Source organism: Xenopus tropicalis, chromosome 8, assembly GCF_000004195.4.
Source record: "Xenopus tropicalis strain Nigerian chromosome 8, UCB_Xtro_10.0, whole genome shotgun sequence".
In the NCBI taxonomy this organism is placed as follows: domain Eukaryota; kingdom Metazoa; phylum Chordata; class Amphibia; order Anura; family Pipidae; genus Xenopus; species Xenopus tropicalis.
Window position 1 is genome coordinate 49,341,450 of NC_030684.2, and position 23,067 is coordinate 49,364,516.

Consider the following 23,067-nt stretch of genomic DNA (forward strand, 5'->3'; position numbering starts at 1 on the left):
TGAGAGAACTAAATAGACCACAGTTTATGAAAGCAAAGATGAGCCATGAGTGTGTTACTGGTATTGCCAAACGGTTATGTATGGTCCTACTTTCATAAGCCATTGAAATACACACAATAGCAAGGATGCACAGATATATCCATCACTCCAACACACCGCGCTGTATTCATAACAACCACTTAACCTTCTTATGTAATTTTCCCTTTGTATTTATCAAATGGAAATATTAAGATCTGAATGTATAATTCTATTCTTTGTTCTTTCTTTAACTCTAAGGGGCACATTTACTATGGGTCGAATCCGAGTCCGAATAGAAAAAATTCGGATTGGAAACGAACGTTTTGCGATTTTTTCGTATTTTTTGCGATTTTTTCGGCGCCTTTACGACTTTTCGGAAATTATCGCGACTTTTTCGTTACCAATACGATTTGTGCGAAAAAACGCGAGTTTTTCGTAGCCATTCCGAAAGTTGCGATTTTTTCGTAGCGTTAAAACTTGCGCGAAAAGTTGCGCTTTTTTCGTAGCGTTAAAACTTAAAAGGCGCGACGTTTTGCGCAAGTTTTAACACTACGAAAAAAATTGCAACTTTTTGCGCAAGTTTTAACGCTACGAAAAAATCGCAACTTTCGGAATGGCTACGAAAAACTCGCGTTTTTCCGCAAAAATCGTATTGGTAACGAAAAAGTCGCGATAATTTTCCGAAAAAATCGCAAAATACCGATCATTACGAAAAAAACGCAATCGGACGCATTCGGCCCGTTCGTGAGTAAGTAAATGGGCCCCTAGGTGTTAGGCTAAGCTTGCGGTGTTAGTCATATCTAAGCAGCCATTGTCTCTGGGTGGCTAGACCCAAGCTTTAGTTATTGTATGTTTTAGACCTTTGTGGTATAATCAAAAACAAAAAAGTGAGCATCATCTAACAGTCTTAAGGATACAGTATAATATCTCATGGGGCATGACTGGCCAAACATCCCTGCAAATTGGACTCTGTATAGAAGGAAATGTTTCCTGGAATTTTCTAGACTTTAGAGATATACCATATAACTGCCAGCAATATTGTTTCCCTGTACTTAGCACCATTCTATAAAAATGTTTGCAGGTATGTTGAACTTAGAATCAATTAGATTTATTAAATCTTGGTAAAATGGGGGACATATATTTTCTTTGAATATATACTGCATAGCTAATTGACTGCTTCCCTTCAATAGGTAGGCAATAGGGAAGTAGTGACATACAAATATAACATCTGATCCTGCAGCTGCTGAAATAAGGTAGTGCTTGAGGAAAAAAAAAAAAAGATAAATGACCCTCAAAGTGTCGAGAACAAAGTATTGTATTCTACACCTCTAAAAATGGAAGGAAGGTACTGGAACTTGCACAGCCAAATATTACTTAGATTCACTTGGCTGCAACAGTGTTTATAGGTCCCCTTCAAATAAATGTTTTTTCCAGTAAGCTGAGTAACAATTGTATATAAACATCTGATAATAGAAAATCATCAAAAGATAATCATCTTTATTCCAAATATTGGTTTGTTCATCGCTCAGATGCTTCCATTAAGTCTGCTTTAAAGGAAAGCTATACCCCCATAATGAATACTAAGCCAACAGTTTATATTCAGTTAGATGACCTATTAAAGAATCCTGCCAAACTGAAATAAGTATGTATGTGATATTTATTAGTAAATATTGCCCTTTTACATCCTATCCCTTGAGCCACCATTTAGTGATGGGCTGTGTGCTCCCTCAGAGATCACCTGACAGGAAATAATGCAGCTCTAACTGTAACAGGAAGTAGTTTGAAAGCAAAAGGCAGAAATCTGTCCATTCATTGGCTGATAGAACCTAGCATGTATGTGTGCCTTGTTTGTGTGCGCTGTGAATCCTATGATCCCAGGAGGCGGCCCTTAATTATTAAAATGGAAATTTTCTATTTAGGAGTACCCAATAGCACATACTAATAAATTGTGTATATATATATATGAAAATGGTTTATTTAGATAAAGCAGGGCTTTACATATGAGCTTGTTTATGCAATATATTTTTATAGAGACCTACATTGTTTGGGGGTATAGTTTTCCTTTAATTGTACAATCAAACATTTAGAATAACTAGAACAACCACACCTCTGTGCTCTAATTCATTGTACATAAGTGATATGGCTGGCAAACAGTTGACAGACACCTTCTATTAAGATTGCAAAGCACATCTTGAAGTTGGCTCTTATACTACAGTTGCTCAGATGTGCTCTGTCAATACAACTAACAGAATTAATGATGATTTTTTTTTTTATAGCAGACTCATACAATTCAAACAAAAAAAAGGCAAGTGATTCTGTTTTATCACTGAAATTCTGGTCTAAAGCTTATACACTATGTTCTGACAGAGTGTAAATAAGGCAGGGATGTGAAGTTTTATGTTTATTTTTTGGAACCAGCGCCAGTCAGCCAATCAATTAAACCCTATCTACTTTGTTTTCAAAACACAAATCAGAAAAAAGTTGGCAGCCTCACCATTATTTGCTACCTAGCTCACAAATCATAGAACTTGCCCAAGGCAAAGAATCCTTAGTCCATAAAATCTGGATGATTCAAATGTCATTGAAGGGCTGAATGAACAATGGCTCTGTATTGCAGACTCAACAAATAACCCAAAAATGCAAAAGACTATTTCTATGAGTACCTGAAAAAATATATGTTACACATTATAATTAAGATTCTATTGAATATATATTAAAATTGATTTTAACTGTTTTGCTCTTAAATTCATATAGTGAACACTATGGTGAATTGGAAAACATACAGAATGTTAATTACGTATATGGGCTGAAGGGGAAGGACTCTTCAAGAAACCAAATTATCTGAAAAACTACATAAAATGACATTTCAAATAACTTCCCTCAAAACAGACACAGGAACACAAAAATATGTTTCTAGGGTGGGCAGGGGAGAACAGTAGTAACAAGCAGTTTCTAGACAAACTGCAAACAAAAAAGAATTCATAGCAAATAGTAAGACATTTATTGTGGGAAGCCTGCATGAACACACAGAGTGGGGCCTAGTAGTATTGGCACCCAAGGCTGAGCACCCTGCCAACCCACCGCATGTTATCCCCAGCCCAGTCCTCACACCAATTCTGCCCTCTCTGCACATTTTACAGGGCTGTCACTCCAACCAACTCACAATCTGTGCCACTTTCCATTGTTTTTCCATATGTTTTTATTTATATAGCATTACTTATGTACTAAGTTCTGTACAGCAGAACAATAAATTCATATACAGGTATGGGATCCCTTATCCAGAAACCCATTATCCAGAAAGTTCTGAATTACAGAAAGGGCATCTCCGTTAGACTCCATTATGAGTAAAGAATTTTAATTTTATATAATGATTTCCTTTTTCTCTGTAATAATAAAACAGAACCTTGTACTTGATCCCAACTAAGATATAATTAATCCTTATTGGAGGCAAACCAAGCCTATTTGGTTTATTGAATATTTAAATGATTTTAGCAGACTTAAGTGGAGATCCAAATTACGGAAAGATCCTTTATCCGGAACCCCCAGGTCCTGAGCATTCTGGATAACAGGTCCCATACCTCTATAAGGAGGGTCCATTACAATAATAGATTAATACAGAGCACAATAATGAATACCAATAAATAAAAAGTATTTGCATTAAAGATTCTACTGAGCTAATGTGCAAAAGACAAGAGGATGTAGGTCCCAGTCCTATGGTCATCTAAATGGTAGGGTAACATACAGACCCAAATAGGAGGGTATTAAGTGCTGCAGGATACAGTGGGTGTGACACTGCATATTTACTTGCATATTAACTTGCAAATAAGTTAAAATATAGTCAGTTGCTTTATGAATTACCTGAACTAAGGGTGGAGGGAGAAAGCAAGGAACAGTTGTCCAATCTAAAATGTAACCCCCCCCCACCTTCCATATCTGGCAAAGGAAGCTGAAGATCTCTGATCTCTGATCTGATTTGCTCCCTTATGAGAAAGAAGCAGAGAAATATATTGCGGTGTAGGTAACTTTCGAGAGTCTAAATTCCAGATATGAAACTAGAATTTTGGCTCTTCTAGTGCAGAGAGTGCTACTGTGCGCTAGTGATTCAGCCCCCTAGACCCTCTCTGATGTTAAGTGCATCAGGGTGATGGGGAGCAGCATCAGGAAGGCTGCCTTAGGGCCCTGAAACACCCCTGAACATCTGGATGGAGCAATGGTTTTTTTAATGCCCTTGCACTTCCCCAATGGTCCAATGCTACCCCCAAGCATAATAATACATTAGCTCTATGCTGGGCTGGTGGGATACCAGGAAAAATCTTGGTGGGCTCTGGCCCTTGTGGGATCCATCAACCCAGACGCCATCCCTGCTCATTGGATGCTCCACTCCCCTGATTGGTGCCATAGTGAAGAAGTAAAAGCCGGGGAAGGTGCAGGTTAGAGGGTAGCAGTGGGTTTGACAAGTGGAGCAAAAAGTTTTGATTGGGGTGCATGGCCCCTGAGGTAAGAGCCCCAGACACCCCAGTCTGACACTGCCTATGCATCTATACAAACATTGCTAACTTTTGTGAAAAACATTTTTGAGACTTTTGTTCCTTTATTGCTAGTCTGTGTACATTTTTCTACATTACAAGGCAGATTTCTTTATTTAATGTGTTCTATTCACCATATTCTGTATATCTTAAAAAGCGTTTTCTTCTTCATATAAATACTGAATTGTAATTTTCAACAATTAATAGGTGCTAGAAAATTACAGCTTACTTTCTAAAATTATTATAACCTAGCACTTATGAATAGAATACATGATCAAATTAACATACTAGTAAATTTTTTGATAATTACTTCAATTTGCATTTCAGTAATTAAACAGAATGAGAGCAGAATGTTTAATTTGCAAATAGTCTAGAATTATACAGCTATTTGATCAGCTCCTAGCACATCAATGTGCCAATCTTGGAAAATATGTGCAAGTTGAACAACTCTTAGGTAGCAGCAAAACATATACTGTATCTCAGCTATAGGTTTTTCCTACAATAGCAAGAGCTTTATATAATGTTCACATGCAACATAAAGAGAAATAGAATCCTATTTCTTGCAATGGTGGTGAGCAGAGTGGCAGCAATTTGAGAAATTGAGGCTTATTTGCAGAGTCACGGCATAGGATTCAGTTAGACAGAATGTGTCTAGTTAGGCCTATAAGGTACTTTAGAAATTACTGACCCCCAACACAAACAAGCTAAAACAGTTTCTGCACACAGACACACAAAGATTATCGACCTCCTATATTGCATTCAAACTATACTCCTTGGCCCACTGAAATCTGAATTCTTGCGTTTCAGCATAGCCCTCTCCTTTGTGGTTTTTAAGGAGCTAGTGTTTCGAGCAAACTTTTCTCAATTTATATAGGAAATGTCAAGGGCCCTTAGCTCAGTCTGAATCAAATGTTGGATGAGGAGCTGGATATAAGCAAAATATCTTTATCTGCTGTCATCCTCACACAATTTTAACTTTCATCTTCTGCCACTTAAAACTTTTTCCTACTTTGGATTATACTTTTCACATCTGCAACTTTACTATGACTTTCTACGTTCCTTCTCCTTAAATGCCTTTTCTTTCTCTCTATTTTAGGGAACCTCTTATCATACTAACTTGCATTACCATCCCAAAGCTTCCTGCTTTATCTTGTAACTATACTTCTCTAAAAAGTTAATGTTGACCATGGCCTGTTGTTGTTGACAATGTTATATACTTACACGCAGTTTAATGAGAACCCATACATTTAAAAATAATGTCCATGCTATTAATATTATAGGGGGTGGACTAGTGACTGGTAGGTTTGTCACCTGGTCAGTATTTCACCAGCCCAACTGGTAAAATACCAGCCAATACCAACCACAAACTTGCTGGTACATTTGTAATAACTGGCCAATTTGGCCCCATCCTGCCTCTAATCTGCCCCCAGCTCACCCTCTCTTCTCTTTCTAGCTTCTATACTCACCAAATCCTCTTTGGATATCAGGCTTGATGATGCAACTTGAGCCCTTGGCATTTTGGCTCCGCCCTATGACATAACCTCATCCACTTGTAATCACAACTCAACACTCTTGTGCCTCCCCCCCTGCACACAGCCAGTATACATCTTATAAAAAGGTAGCAAGGACATTTTAGATTCTGTATTGACATGTTCAACACAGTTAGGAGCAATATTAGTGGAGGAGCAAGAGCTGGCCAGCTGGAGGTTAAAGTACGGTAATATCAGGACTTAAAGTAACATCAGCTCAGCTCGAGCAATCATAAAGGAAACCATGGGTGAGTTAAGAAATTATATGGGGTAACAAAACCTTGTTAGTTGAGTTATTTTAACCCAAGCAACCTTTCATAAATAAGAAAATGTTTGGCACATAAAAGCTCAGCTAACAACGTTTTTTTCCCCACAACCTCACTAAAAGTTTTGAGCCCCTATAGTTCCAATGGGCTTTAACAACACACTGAGAATTACAGATGGATTGAAAAAGAAGAAAAATACTGATAAAACCAAGACATGTGACTATAGCAACATTTTCTTATATTTAACTGTTTTGTAATTATATACCTATCTGTCTACAATACCTCAATACCTTTATTATTCTAAAGCTTTGCTCAATTTTAAAATTGCAAGGTAGAAAAAGACAGCTAAGTAATAGAACACGGAATTTATTTTGAATAAAACCCGCCAGCTATTGTATTACACTTAAAAGTATTCCTACAAAAAGATAACACCCTGAAATAAATCATTTTCTGTGCCACTTAAACTGAATCACAAAGGCTTGAAAGGCATCTGAAAATAGACCTATTCTGATTCATATCTGTCAGTCTAATGCCGAATTCCAATTCTTCTATTAGATTGTTATTGTAGTCAGTTGCATGATTTCTAAGACACACATTTGCATTGACCATATGAACAACTTAAAACTGAGAACATAATGTTCTATTCTAGTAATAATGTGTCATTTCACATAGTTTATGATACTATTTTGCAGGCTGAGGAACACAGGAATATATGCATATGTATGAACAGGCGATCTGAGTGCAAATGTAATTGCAAGAATAGTATGAGGAGGCACAGTAGTTTCCCATTTGCAAGACATCAATCAATTGTCCTTAATGACCTTAAACTGACAAATGTTGGTAGTTTGCAAGTTAACTGGGATTTTTCTTCCCTGCTTGTATCAAGTTTCAACAGGCAACACTAACATTCACAAGGGGTTTATTCACATTCTCTAGTACATTCAGGCAGAAATCATAGTTATGCAAACATGCAGACATCCAGGCTTCCCCACAAGTATTGCTTTCTTAGGCTAGTCTTCTCCTACAGCATGTCACCCAATGGGAACCGGCTTCCCCACCTGTATAGCAGCACTCCGTTGTACCCCAGACACACTCTGTCCTTCTTCTAAACAGGACTTTTCCAGTGGCACCTATCTGGCCAGAAGTCTCCCACTACTAGCTCTGTAGCAAGTTTCAACAGGAACATCGACACTCACACGAAAGGGGGTTCCTAATTTTTCATACATATAAATATCCAGTCTTTCTCCCAACCTAGTCTTCTCCTGCAGCAACCCACCTGTCTACCGACAGTCCAGGGTACCTCCCTTTCTGATACCCCTCTGCTCTACTAGACAGGACTTTTCCTGTGGTACCTCTCTGGCCTGAAGCCTCCTATCACTAACCCTGGTCCTATCATAGTAACCCCCACTGCCATGGCTTGAAGCGAAACTAATGGGGTTCAGGCTACCCATACTCACTGGCTTGCCTTACTTGTACACCTAGTGCATGTTCCACTTCATCTATCCTATCTATCTGATCCTACCTCTACAGAGAATTTGTGAACCAGGTCACACTACAACTTGCCTGCTAAAGGCTGCAAAATCCCTGGACCCCCCACACTTACCCACTCGTACATCATATAATATTTAGACTTTCAGGACAGGTCTGTATCTAAATATAAACCCTGGATTCATATTTCTTAGTATTAGAACACATAAAAGAACAGAACTCATTAGAGAGCCCTATTGAGCTTGCTTCTATTACCTATCACCACTTTTCACCTCAGGCGGCAGCACCCCGTAAGTTACCAGGGGTGGCAAAAAAACGCTCCTGATAACTTTAAGAGCTGAATTTCTGGTTTTTAAGCTGGAAATTTGACTCTTCTAGTGCAGGGAACGTAATTGCGCTGGACCCCCGGACCCCCACCGGCTCTGTAAAGGTAAGCAAGGAAGGGGGTGGCATCGTTAAAGCTACCTCAGGTGGCATTAGATCTAAAAATGACCCTGCTTGATATTAACCTAAAATATATGGTATCAAATTTCTAGCTAATACAATATTAGGGAGATGGTGCCATATTTTGTCAGAATCATTGTTTATTCAAGCTAAAGCAGCACACAAAAGCAGTGGGCTATTGCCTATATGGGGACAACTTGTCTTCTGGTTCTCCATGTTCTGTATATTCGTACTGTTACAGCTCCAAAAATATAGCAATATCGACAAAACCAAATCTCATTCCCAGCATACAAAATCCTGGGGATGGCATTTTTGCATTAGAAATTGATTCTGAAACATCAGTATTGTATCAATGTAGGTTAAAGTGCTAGTTCATTAGAACTATATTCAGTGCTTTTAACACCTTTTGCCCCTTAGCTGCTGGCTAAGAAATAAGAAAAAATAAGGACATGATCTTGTCAAAACCCCTTATCCACTCTGTGTGAGGTATGGCAGGAGTAGCATATTAAACAGATAATGCACTGTTCCATACTGAAGATGGTGGTAAAAATGAAAATTACCTTTGGATCCACACTTCACCTACATTATACCCAAACGAGAAGAGACAAACTAGGTGATGGATGCTAATTGCCAGCTCCTAGATCCCTTGAAATTGAAGCAGAGCTAAAGTAGACCCTACTTTTCAGTTTGCCGTCTTGCCCTCTAACAACACAATAAACAAACAGAAAAGTAAAAAAAAGAATGAGAAAAAGTCTTTTCCTTTTAACAGATAAAATTGAGAGAGAACCTCCTCATTGTAAGTCTGTTGTTTAGCCAAATTCTATGGCTAAATATCCCAGTGCAGAAAATATAAAAAACAGTAGTTAAACGTATAATATATAATATACATTTTTTTTTTTTTTTTTAAATAGAGGAGTGATCAGACAAACTGTAAAATCCAGGGAGTTTAAGGGCAATCAGTTTCCAATGACAGGCTGGAAACCTACAATCTCCTTTGACTTCTATAAAAATGTGAAATTTTTCTTAAATCACAACAAATCTCAATCATGTATTTTGATAAATCTGCCCCTAAGCTTCTGCCCTGGCCTTGTGCACCCAGAATTCTTTGCAAGGGAGCAGTGCAATACTTTTTTTTTTCTTTCTCTCAGGTAGTCCTGGCATTTTTTTGGGGTGGGTGCATACAGACTGACAAACAGTATGTTCTTATCCATGCAAAGACCTGCAACTATAACTTCCATTGTGCTTTCTAAAGCAGTTAGGAATGTAGAGAATCAAATATAATTTTTCTACTCCTGCTCCTGTAAAATAATCTCCAATAACATTCATATGTCCACAAAACATGTATGTACTGTAAATGCTATTATCAACTCATAAACATAAATTCATGGTTATATACAGTATATTATAAATGTCTAACCATTTAACTTATTAGTGTAAAATAAATACTCTAGTTTAAATACTTGGTTATTGAAAAGACTCCTGTTGATAGCTATGTTGATGTTCGTCAGACCCATTTGTCTTGGACCTTATGATCAATTACTCCCGCTCCATATGCCAATGCTAACTTATATGTGAAGCGTTGGAAGCATTTAAAAGCTAAAGGCTTTTTTTTTTAAACAAAATACCCTTTACTGCTGACTATTAATATTTTTATTCATCCAGGTCATGGTATATCTAGTATAAATACATCTAACGCAACTGGACTTGTTAATTTATCACTAAAGATGTTTCACTAACTCTTTATGTGTCAACTCTCTGAAGATTTACAATGTGCCATTGTGATTGGATTAATGGAAGAGTTCATATGCTGAGGACTTCCCATACCAATCAGTTGAACTGAAGAAGCTGCTCGGATGAGTAGTTAAGTAATCATTGAAGATGTTTCACCAAGCAGCTTCTTTAGTTCAACTGACTGGTATGAGAAGTCCTCAGTAGTGATGGGCGAAAAGTTTCGCCAGGCATGTATTCGCGGCGAATTTCCGCGTTTCGCCATTGGCGGATTGTTTTGCGAAACGGATGAAAAATTTCGCCGCGGAAAAATTCGCCGCACGTCCAAAAATTGTCGCCGGCGTCAAAAAAGAATAGTCGCGGGCGACAAAATAATAGCCGCGGGCGACGAAACAATAGCGCGCGACGAAACAAGAGCTGCGCGCGACGAAACAATAGCCGTGCGACAAAATAATAGCTGCGGGCGACGAAACAAGAGCCGCGGGCGACGAAACAAGAGCCGCGCGACGAAACAAGAGCCGCGGGCGACGAAACAAGAGCCGCGCGACAAAATAATAGCCGCGGGCGACAATTTTTTTTGTCGCACGACATTTTCGCCGTTTCGCGAATTTTTCGCCGTTTCGCGGATCTTTTCAAAGATTCGCGAATTTTTCGGCGAAGCGAAACGGAACAGATTCGCTCATCACTAGTCCTCAGCATATAAACTCTTCCACTAATCCAATCACAATGGCACATTGTAAATCTTCAGAGAGTTGACACATGAAGAGTTAGTGAAATGTCTTCAGTGATTTCTTAACAAGTCCCTATACTACTTTTTGCTTGTTTTCAAAATTATGTTATATTGTTATTATACTATTGTTATAAAATGTCTAAGCAAAGGAGCTCTTCAGATTTTTGTAAACCCCTACATTTTTACCACCAGCTGGAAGAATTAAGGATCTTTCACAATAAAAAACATGGGTACGTTGTACCACAGTATTACATAAACCATGATTAGATTTAATACTTATATTGCTTCAGCTAGGGTACGTTTATGTACTGAGAAAAGAATGACAGAATATGTTTAAGAGTTGTTTCCCTTGCAAACTGTCCCAATGGAACACACTCATTTTGATGAATTGTCAAGATTAAAATAATTTCCATATTTACCTTGTTTAGTCAGTGAAAGGGATGGCAACAGTTTATACGTTGCTGTAAATATTCAGTAAAGGTTTTGGCAAGTTAATAAACTTAATGTAGAAAGACTTGAATAGAAATAAGGTAAAGAAAAAGCAAGCCAATTAAGGGTTTAGCACAGTCCTAGGTGAGCATTATTTTGGAACAAAGGGTCAAGCCCTCAGGTGAAAAATGAAAAGCTCAGTAGGAAAGTGAAACATATTAACACTATTATTTAAAATATCTTGCTGTATAAAGTAAAAAGTAGAAAAGGCGAAATGTTTCGGCAGTCATGGATTCGAAGCGAATTTCCACGCTTCGCCATTGGTGGATTTTTACACAAAACGAATGAAAAAATTTGCTGCAAAAAAATTCTAAAGAATTGTCACCTGCATCAAAAGAACTGTTGCGGTAGACCATTTTTTTATGCAAAACATTTTCGCCGTTGTGAGAATTTTTTGCAGTTTTGTGAATCTATTGAAAGATTTGCAAATTTTACAGTGATACGGGACAGATTCACTCATCACTAGAAAAGACACAAATCCATGAAGTTGAAAATGAGGTACGACACATCACTCCCAATATTCTTAATTTCAAATCAAGATATTTTGGGTTATGAATTATATTGACCATGGTATCCAATTTACAGACACACATTCCTTTAGCACTTGGGCACTTTCTTGTAAGTTCCACCCATTTTCAAGTCTTCAAATTTGAACCACTCTGCTTAAACTGAGAGATCTGCATTAACATGTGCTTTCCAGAGACCTAGGGGGTTTATTTATCAACATTCATATTTGTGCAATTTTTGTATTTTTGTCTGCTTCAAATAACCTTGAAACTTAAACTCAAATGTTACATTATTTATTAAAAAATAAAAATGTGATTAAATAAAACTGTGAAAGAAAAAATTGATTACCTTAAATTTGTAATTTTCATGTCATTTGTAATGGATTGAAAATTAAAAAAAAAAATTTGAAAGCTTGAATAAACTATATACATACAATTTTGCCCAGGCCAGCTCCCATTGACTTCTACCTGACTATTCAGGCTTCTATATGCCGAACTTTTATTAATGTTTCTTTTGTTTTTTGTTTTTTCGTCACTTAAATTCATGTTTTTTAACCACTATTCAAATTGTATGATATTTAGCTAAAAAAACTGAGTCCTGGGAAAAAATATGATGGGTGATAAATAAACCCTTTGTATGGCATTATAGCAATACAGAATTGTTTGTATGTGATCAGTTCTTGTTAGTTTTATTATACAAATCATTAAAATGACTAATTCTAATTCTAAACAAACTTGAAAATCTTGCACAATCTTCTACTTTATAGTTCTAATTACTAATGATTAGCGATGAGTGATTTTTTCCCCAGGCATGGAATCGCAAATTTCTGCTTTTCGCCATTTGGGAAACGGCCACAGAAATTTGCCGCAAAAAAATTTGGCGAGTGACAAAAAAAGTTTTTTTTTAAACGCAGCATTTTTGATGTTAGGCAAATTGTTTGCACCTGACCTTAACCCGCAAAACCTTAACCAGCATCCAAAACTAACACGCAAAATGTTGCCATTGTAGGACCTGCACCCAACCTGTATTGGCATCTTTCTGCTCTGTACACAACCTCTGCATACCTTAGGTTCCAAAACAGGGAAACGTTGGGAGCAGCGGAAGAGTGTACTCCCCCAGTCTGACACACCCAACCTAAATCTGCAATGGTTGTCCAAATTTCAACCATTACTCACCTGACCTAAGGGTAAAAACATGGGTGCCATAGGTTGAGGGTCAACTAAAAGGTAAACATTTAAAACTTGATTTGGGAAACTGTTTGGCTTCATAAATAGTATACAATATCAAGAGCTTGCCAGTTGGTAGTCATATTTTTCTATAAAAATGACAAACTGAACTATTTTTTATTTATTCTAACAAACTGGCATTTATTTTGTAATCTCAGAAAAATATTCTAAATCCTCAATGCATAAAAAAATAACGCCCTCCTGACCCTTTACTGCAATTTAGTTGGTACTAAGTAGACTCCATCTACAATCATTATTATGGGATTTACAGTTAAAATGCAAGCCTCGGCAGATGCACTTAGAGCCCACTGTGCTCCAGAAATTATGACTCCTGACAGAACGAGCTTCAGTGATGGAAATATCTCTGCACAGTGGGCAATGTATAGAGAAGCTGCAGCTGCACCGCATGTTTTAGCCTGCCAGGCAAGGCAGTAATAGAGGTGAACAGAATATATAACTGCAGCCCTAACTATGCCCTCCCTTTATGTATATCGCTGGCCACTAACAGCTGAATAGTTAGATTGTAAACAGACAAAATGGTCCAATTTGAGTGACACCTTGAATTCACTTATCATATAATTTAGCAGCAGAGTAATATAAATGAGAACTAAAGGTAACAAAATCAGTTTTCTGTATTCACACTGCATGTGAGCCTCCCATGCCCAGAATATATATATATATTTCATACAGAGTAAATGCCTTTCACACACAAAAAACTGCACAGATTTCTAGCGTTTTTTTAAAATGTACATCAAAATAATGTTAACTAAACCATTCTTTAGTTAGATAACCTTGTAATTACAGTGTAAAAGTTTAGACTGTATAACTGACATTCTAGTAAAACTGCTCTATGAATAATTCAGCTTTTTTTTTTTTTTTTTGCTTGAGTACGCTTTGACCAGTGCATAGATTTCTACCTTCTAATCCATTCAAATGTGCTGCACAGTATGTACATTCCAGACCAATAATTTATTCTTGTGTATAATGAGCTCTTTTATTATGTGAGCAGAACATTTTATACATATTGTACCAGAAAAGTCAGAAGTATTATACTGTAAATAGAATTCATATTAAAAAAGAAGTGAAGGAGAGGGAAAGGTACAAGTTGTTAGGCACCACTTAGGCTCCTCTTCTTCAAAAAAAATGTACTGACCTAGGGTACTTTACTAGCAAATGTTGTGCTGCAATTTACTTTTGTGTCACAGGCACCCACTGCGCCTACTGAAGCTGGGCCCATGCTTAAAATGCGGGTGACAAAAAAGTTGCATGACAAATGCGTTTCACGAATTTTATTGTTGTTTACGGCGAAGTGAAACGGGACAGATTTGCTCATCACTACTTAGCAAAAGTTTGGTAGTTTGGAGTACAAAGATAGATTTACCCATCCTGAATTACAGGTATGAAACTATGGGGCCGATTCACTAAAGGTTGTTAACGCTTATCGCATAGTTTTTAGCATTAAAAAGCATGCGGTAAATAAGTACCGATTCATCAAAGTAATTTCGCATGCATTAACACACATATCACATGTGCAAAAAAAACGCATTATCGCAAAGCCTTATTTTTATCACATTGCGGTAATTATCGCATAGAAATAATACTAACGCATGATTCACAAACACATATGAAGCGTAAAATGTGGCGATAATTACTGTGAAACTTAACATCTCCCAAGAGTAGGGGTTACTGAACAAAATTGCAGCTGGTAATTGTCTGTGGTGACAAGATAAAGTTTGCCGTTGGATTTTTTCAAGTATGTGATCTTCCTAGAGTGATGCATGCTTGTGTTTTCAGGGAAATGGTAATTTTCAGAACAGTAGTTTTCCGAAAGTAACTGCTACGTGCGTAATAGTGTGCGCTAATATCAAGTGTGGAGAAAAATATCACACGCAGTGGAAATTGCGTTAAAATATTGCTTAAAATTGGTCATGCATCGCACATGCTATAAATAGCACTCGTTTTTTCGACCCCAATGTACCTTCAAAAGAGATGTTAAAGATCCAAATTCACTAAACTAAACGTCATTTTTCAGAAATTTCATTTACCAACTAACTTTTTTTTGCTCTTTGTTAAAGACATTTCTACCCACTATGAATTGGTCATGTACTGTATGTTTCATTTAAATATGTTGTTTTCTTTAGCATTAGGAGCAGAACGAATCTGAAACTTTCATACTCGTCGCGACAATATGATTTTGCCGCATAATTTTTGACGCACAGTACGAAAAAGTTGCGCAAATTAGAGAAAAAATTGGCGAAAATACACAAGGTACGAAAACTTAGAAAAAAATAAGATTTTTTTGTATTCGGAGGCAATCGTACTTTGATAAATGGGCCCCTAGGTATCAGCACATTTAAGAAACATGGAATTTTAAATAAGCTGCATTTTACTCATACATTTTATTACTCAAGTGATATTACATAAATAGTATATAGTTTTCCAGGCTGACTACAAGTAGACCCAAGGAAATTGCTATAAAAGTGAAAGAACACAATGGGGCAGCAACCGTATTTGCTGCCACGAGTACGAAAGTTTCGGAATTCATTCAAGCTTTATTATCGTGAATTTCTTTTGGCCAGAGTGCCATTGAGTCCTTTGGAAAGCCTCCCACATCATGCATTGAAGTATCAAACTCAGAAAGTTGTTTACGATCGTTTCAATAGGAAAATTTTGGAACATTCAAATTGCAAGTACGAAATTTTTGTATTCAGATGAAAAGAATTTTCGTGACATTTTCGATCATCAGAAATGATCGGATTTTGTGATTTGTATTCGTACATTAGTGAATCGGCCCCAATATGTTGAAAAAAATCAACCGTAATTTACTGCAAATAAAATGTGGATCTTGGCTGATGCCGGTAGAATTTTTGCTTTTTTAAAGGGCAATCAAAATTATATTCACTGTTAGGCTACCAGTTTTTAGGCACCCCCCCCCCAAGTAAATACAATCGCTACTATTGAACCATGGGCCAGTGCTCCTCTTCACTATAATATGTACAGACTCAGTGTACTTTCTATGTGAGCACCATGCCACTTTGTTCACCTCCCAGGGGTTCCTTGTGATGATCCAGGACCAGCACGTATGATTCGTGGAACCAGATGTGCAGGGAGCAAACAGTATGTATGGGCATCTCATGGAACCCCTGGGAAAATAGAGATGGAGCAGTGGAGCTCACATTTAGGTAACCCTAGCTGGTGTAGTTATCGCCAAAAAGGAGCACTGACCCAGAGTTAAAGGTTAGTATTTTTATTTATTGTTGGGTGCCTAACAAATTGGCCTACTGGCACCCATGATAATAACTTAAACATTTGCCATTGAGCACTAATCAATTGATTCACAGTAGATTGGTTGCATGCAGACATTATATGGTATAATGTAGTAAGTTTACTACCTTGACTGGGATCATCCACTGCTTTCCTCTTCCTACTACTATGGCTGTTATAGTTGAGTCTAATTTCCTGGGTGCACTCTTGCAGAGTTTCTCTGGAGTTGTATGATTGTCTAGGTTTCTGCTCATCTTCACTATCCTCTGAGGAGCTTGTGTAGGTGAGATCCATTTCATGCTTAACTTTGGATAATGGCTGATAAGGCTTGCTATCCATCTGTTCCATTCTTCAAAAAATGGCCTTCAATTTGTTAAGCATGGGGCAGAAAGCAAAGGTATATTCCTAGAAAAAATAAGCCATGAAAATAATTAAAAGCTGTGTTTTGTTTAGGTCCAAAAGTTAGCTTCATACATGAAAACTGCTAAATTTGAATCTGGAATTGCACTAGTTTTATTTTATGAAATGAAAAGATGCCTCCTGCTTCACAGACATGTTTCTGGTACTATCTAGTACAGCACTGTCCACAAACATAAGTTAAAGCACACTGACAGGAATGGATGGATGCTGAATACAGAATAGTTGATTAAAAACAAAACAAAGCAAATATTTAAAAGATAATTCAGAACTGAACTCTGAGCTCTGTACACCATTATCAGCAAAAGCTAATATTTATAGAAAGGCTGCCAGTCTAACTGACATTACTATGGTTTATTTGTCAAAATGTATTTAAAGCAGTATAGTGAGGATAAAACCTAGGCATTTTAATCATGAATTCTAAGTACTATTATAGATATATATACAGATATTGGACTCCTTATCCGGAAACCCATTATACAAAAAGCTCTGACTTACGGAAAGCCCATCTCCCATAGACTCTATTTTAATCAAATAATTCAGAATTTTAAAACTGATTTCCTTTCTTTCTGTAGTAATAAGACAGTATCTTGTTATCGATCCAAACTAAGATATAAATAATAATTATTGGATGTAAAACAATCCTGGTGGGTTTAACTAATGTTTTATAGATTTTTTTGTAGACTTAAGGTATGGAGATCCAAATTACGGACAGACCTCTGTACTCCCCCATTATCAATATGCTAAGAACATTAAAACATTTTGATGGAAACTACACAACAGAGCTGGCCAGCTCCATGTTGTAGCTCCCATCTTTCCCAGCTACAGTCAGCTGATGCCAGTGGTGGCCATAAAAAAAGGGTAGATCAGAAAGCAAGCAAATCTTTCCCCCCAATATGGCCCACCTTGTATGGGTGATATCATGCTAATGCAATCGTTTGGCCCTAGGCACATGACGCGAATCAGCAGCTAAAATCTTTCTGTGTATGGCCAACTTTTAGTCCCAGTGAAATATGTATAATGACATTTTAAAGTGATAGTGACACCTTTTAGTTTTGTGATTAGATCTTTTCTTTGTGAGCAGTATTGACTATTAATTACAGAATCACTGTCATAAACCCACCAAGTTAGTAAAATATATTGCTGTAAAAAAAAAACTTCATGGCACTGAAGGAGATGAGTAGTGTAGTGCGTAGTATGGTGGAGATCATTATTATATAGTCATATAGCTGAACATGAATGGAAGCAGCAGCACTGTGATAAGAAAGATGTGAACTTTGACCCTGTATAAGCCAACAACTTATAAACTGTGCTGCCAGATTCTTCCTGTCAATCAAGCATTTAAGTTCCTCCTGATTCAAACCCTGATTGACAAACCCCAAGGGACTATAACAGCATGTTGGAGTCAGACCAACTCTTAAAGCAAAACAGCCAATATCCAATTGACATAGAAAAAGGTAACATTTTTAAAAATGGTCCAAAGGACATATAGACATATTTTCATGAAGTAGACAATGCTGGTAATACCTAGGAAGTGTCACTATCCCTTTAATAAATGAAATTAAAGTGACTGCAGGACTGGCCAGGGATGACTTAGGGATGACATAGCTGGCCAGCTTGAATATATTTCAACAGGAATTGTTTGTCCATATATTGAAAGTATATTTTTTCAGCAGGTATGAATTCCCTTTTTCACTAAACCATTGTGAAAATTTGCTGCAACAAAGAATTTGCAGAGTGAGAAAAAAAGTTGCATCAAACAAGTTGCGTTCACGTCAACAAAGTCACACGCGGTATTCAAATTTCATTAATTTTTTGCTGGTTTGTGAATTTTTCAGCAGATTTGTGAACTTTTTGGGGGGCAAAACAGGAAAGACTCGCTCATCACTTTGGTTTATCTTTAATTCTACAATAAATGAGCAAGGTGGAGTAAAGCTACAACGGTCAGTTAAGAAGAGTATGTTACTTTATTAGTTAAGAGAAAACACAAGGACACTTTGCTAATTATATAAAGAATTGTTAGGTACCAGTAATTGCACTTTATGTACTGAATTCCATGTATTGGCTTTTTGTCTTAATGCCAGAGCAATAACATCCCCGACAGTTAGAATTTATGACAGTTCGAACTTATGAATTTAATGATTATGTATCTGTTTGTTTTGACACCTAGAAAAGAAGCTTTTTTTTTTTTTTTAAGATAAAACTGTAATTATGAGAAACTGGCATTTATTTATTTTAAATGTCATTTTGCTTCTCCATTATAAATGTTGGGCTATGCTTTATAGCAAGCTGCAACAGTGAAACTTAAGCAGAAACTTTTTGATCCCCTCACATTCCTGTCAGAATCTATACATATATCTGACATAAATAACAACTCAGTAACATTATTTTCCACTTCTGCATAATGGGGTTTTTCACTGGAAGACCTACCAGCATTTCAAAGGAGAGAATAAAACTTTTCTAATGCCTTTGTGAAGATTTCTCATGCCGATTGCTGAGAAATCGTATATGACATGAGAATAAATGAGTTAGATTAGAAGAAAACATGTACCGAGCAGATTTCACATTAGGTTAAAGAAGAACACAGTGATTCTTAGAAGCCTATCCATACTTTCTTATCCTCACTTTTCTCCAACTCTGCCTGCGTCTGCTGAGAAGCCTGAAATGATCAATATCTAGTTGCCCTTGTCAGATGGATGATAAAGGCTCATACAAGCAAAGCTAAGTGACCTTTTATGAATGACTTAATGTTTTTATTCCACTAGAGATGCCTCTTTTTCTGACCTTTCTATCAGTTTACTGTCAAGCAAAGCTTTCTCATTTGTACTTTGCTACTGTATGAAATACACCACGCTTGTGTGGCTTTCTTCAACAAGCGTTTGTGTTTAAAAGGTAACACATTCTGGTAGCTGTAAATTCTTTTGCTTGGAATAGTGGCTGTGAAATAGAAAGGAGGGGGCACAACTTAGCTGGGATGGCACAATGTAGTATATTCCAAGCAACTTAGCTATCTGCTACAGGTGTAAGCCATGTGAAAAAAAATAAAAAAATTGATATGAAAATGTTCCCTTTACAGACTTGCATTGCATTTTCAACCAATATGGGGCAAGGTTTTCTGAAATGTAAAGCAAATGCCTTGTCACCCTAAATTATAGTCCATTCACCCACACAATAATCATATGCTGCCAGTGGTGCATAGTCCTGTACAACATCAACAACCTCACAATCAATATACAAGTTCATAAAGAATTGATTACAAGTCTTTGGAGCAAACATGCATGATAGCCAGAAAAAATGTATTTGATCATAAGTCTCCCTTTGGATAAACCTATAAACCTATGTATTAGTTTCACTACCCCAATTTGATACCGGCTAAATCTTGCTTAGAGAGTACACTACCAACATTGTTTCCATGGAACCAACGACCATGATCATAGAGTTTTGCTAAACAATTCTTGCCAGTTTCTTTTTGAATCCTTGAATAGAGGCACCCTAGCTGCTTTTTCTGATCTGCTACCTCAAGCTTTAGAGATGTAATCAAAGAGGGGCCAAATTACCCCACAACTCAAATCACTGTGATACTATATCCCAAAGGGAGTGGGATTAAAATTCGACCTGGGATTCTTTCAGTTTTCCAGGCATCGAACTTTGATGCCCGGCTTACTTGTTCCAATGTAGTTAACATTAATGTTAGAAACGATTAGTAAACGGGTTCTTTAAAATGGCACAAACAAAACATACCAAATACTAGCATATGGACCCAAAATGCCTTCAGCATTTTCTTCTTTCGCAGCTCTTCCAAACATATTCTCCCACAACCCATTATATTGTTGCTTTACATGTTTGTTTAGCCAGGCTGAAATAAAAATCTGAATATGGAAATCTTTTATTATACCAAAGCAATTGTGTGTTTATCTCCTTCACAAACATTGTTGTACCTGTATTTCAGTCAGTCAGTGGGTTGAATGTATTTTGTATTATTTATCTGCAGTATAAAGCTCTCCTTTCAGAAATAAGCATTGCCAAGTAGGCATTTTCTGCCCCAGTGAATGATGCCTAAAGGGATTTACATTTAGACAGGTGGAGAGAAATCCATGCCTCCATAAGTGTTTTAAAACAATCATATATCTCCAAGGTGCACTAACTAATAGAAGAACACATGCACTGACAGATGTTGCAAGCAAGCGCGATAATCTTTTATGGGATGCATATGTTGAAGTATATAAGTGGTGCTGCTTATTATTTGCTAGAACTTCATTGCAGTGCAAAAATGGCAGTATTTTTATTGTGTAATAAATCACTGTTGCAGTTGAATAAGGTCTTCTAGAAGTGTTAGAGAAGTTAAGAATATACTCAACCGTTAAATTAGCTTTTAGTATGGTATAGACATTGATATTCTGATATGGTTTGCAATTTTTTTTCATTATTCATTTTTAGTGGTTTCTCAGTTAACCCCATATGTAATAAAAGGCACTAAGTTTGCCCAGTAGCAGTAACCTATAACGACCATTGAAATGCTTGCTTTTAAACAGGTGACCATTAAATGCTTCTTGCTGATTGGGTGCTAAGGGTTAGTGCTCCTGGGCAAACTTGGTGCCTTTTATTACATAATCCCACAAAAATAATGGAAAAATTCATCTGTGTGGACCTGTTAAAGTAATATCCTTTGCTGTAGAACATGTAACCTTGATACATTTTCTACAGGTATACTATATTTAGGTTAAGACATCAGTGATATTTTCATTTTGTAATTCTCTTATAATAAACAAGAGCAATAAATATTCGTTCAAATATGTCCTTATTGTATATACGTATTGATGTCACTTTCTTTACATAGATCATTATAATAACAAACAATAGGGGACACATTCATGGAATCAAGAGTTCGAATCCCGAATGGGAAAAATTCGGATTGGATACGATAATTTCCGAAATTTGCAAATATCATGAAAATGCCTACGAAAAAATCGTATTAGTCAGGATAATATTGTATTGGCAATCCAATTTTTCCACAGGGAAGTTCTGTGAAACAATTTGTCAATGGCGAAATGTGGAAATCCCTAATCACTAAGACTCACACAAATTCAAGACACATTTTTAGAACATTTTTTAGGGCTGGGCAACTGGTTACTCATTTTTGGGGTGGGGGGGGAATCACATTTATTTAAATATTGGCTCCAAAAATAGAATCAATATATTTTGAACTGATAATACAGATTTCTTAAATGCACAAACAGTGATGTGGGAGTAATATATGCAAGAGTTAACCACTCAGACTTTTGTAAATTCAATGTACATTGCATACATTGAACATGGAGCCTCTGTACTACATGGAAATCAATGGAGGCACTGGCTTTATTAATACTGCATGCCTTGTGTCTAGCCCTTTTATTTTGCATATTAACTCAAGGACGTATCTAAGATGTTCCACATTGACAAATGAATGGCCAATCTCACCTGAATTTCAACATTGCTCATAAAGCACATTACAAAAGAACCAGTTTATTTCATGTGTTTCATTGTGTTGGAATACAGAGGAGAGAATGGCAGACTAGAAATAATAAATAAAAATAATAAAAAAAAAATACAAAACATAAAAAAATATACCTTTTATCTGAGTAAGTACTGAGAGTTAAAATCCATGAAATGTAAAACAACGCCCTGTCTGATTCAGTCCTAGGACCCCTTGTGTTCTGTGATGTTTCCTGAAACATTAACTAATGCATGTTCTCATATCCTGGCATAGAAAGTCCTACGAAAAGAAAGTAAGTGTTTTTATATAAAAATATAATTTCTACAAATGACGATTTGTCAAAAGTGCTGATGTAGCATTTTGTGTAAACTGAATGAATTTCGGTGTTACTGACCCTGAAGTGTAAAAATAAGGAGATTGTATCATGAAATATCGGCCATAACATAATGAAAAAGTCTTTATGGAATAACTGCCCTTCTTCAGTATTCAAACCATGCAAAAACTTGGCCACCTATTGCAGATGAATTATTTATAACCCACCAATTCATTACATGCTACCATGAAGTATGCCTGACTTCTTAATGGACCAAACCTCCCATCCAAAGGTATTTGCTATTCTTAACATAGCAATGTTTATTAATATTATATATTGTATTTTATTCTCAATGAAGCGGTAAATATTCTCTTGGCTGTAAATAACAAATAATTTATATTATTTTTTTCTGCAGTTAATTACACACAGTACGATACTACCCGTGGGTGAAGAGACACACCACTGTAGCATCTGCTTCCCCCTAATAAACTTTGTTTGCAAGTCTAATGCATTCTTCATTTTTCATGTGTGGAGCACATAGCATGACATATTTGCCTCTCAGGACAGGAGAAGCTTATGTGTGAAAAGCACAAATTAAAAAGGCCCTTCGGTCCTTAACGCCAAGCAGATGGCTGAAATTAGATTGTCT

General features: G+C 36.7%; 1 protein-coding gene across 2 annotated transcripts in view; it reads right to left on the minus strand.

The window, feature by feature from the left end:
* The window catches only part of tenm1 (teneurin transmembrane protein 1), a 373,978-nt gene that overhangs the window by 260,480 nt on the left and 90,431 nt on the right, over window positions 1–23,067 (minus strand). For both annotated transcript variants that reach the window (XM_031891499.1, XM_031891500.1), the window contains exon 2: window positions 16,344–16,620. In XM_031891499.1, the coding sequence (XP_031747359.1) occupies window positions 16,344–16,563 (220 nt within the window). In that variant the 5' untranslated portion in view covers window positions 16,564–16,620. The remainder of the gene's footprint in view (window positions 1–16,343; window positions 16,621–23,067) is intronic.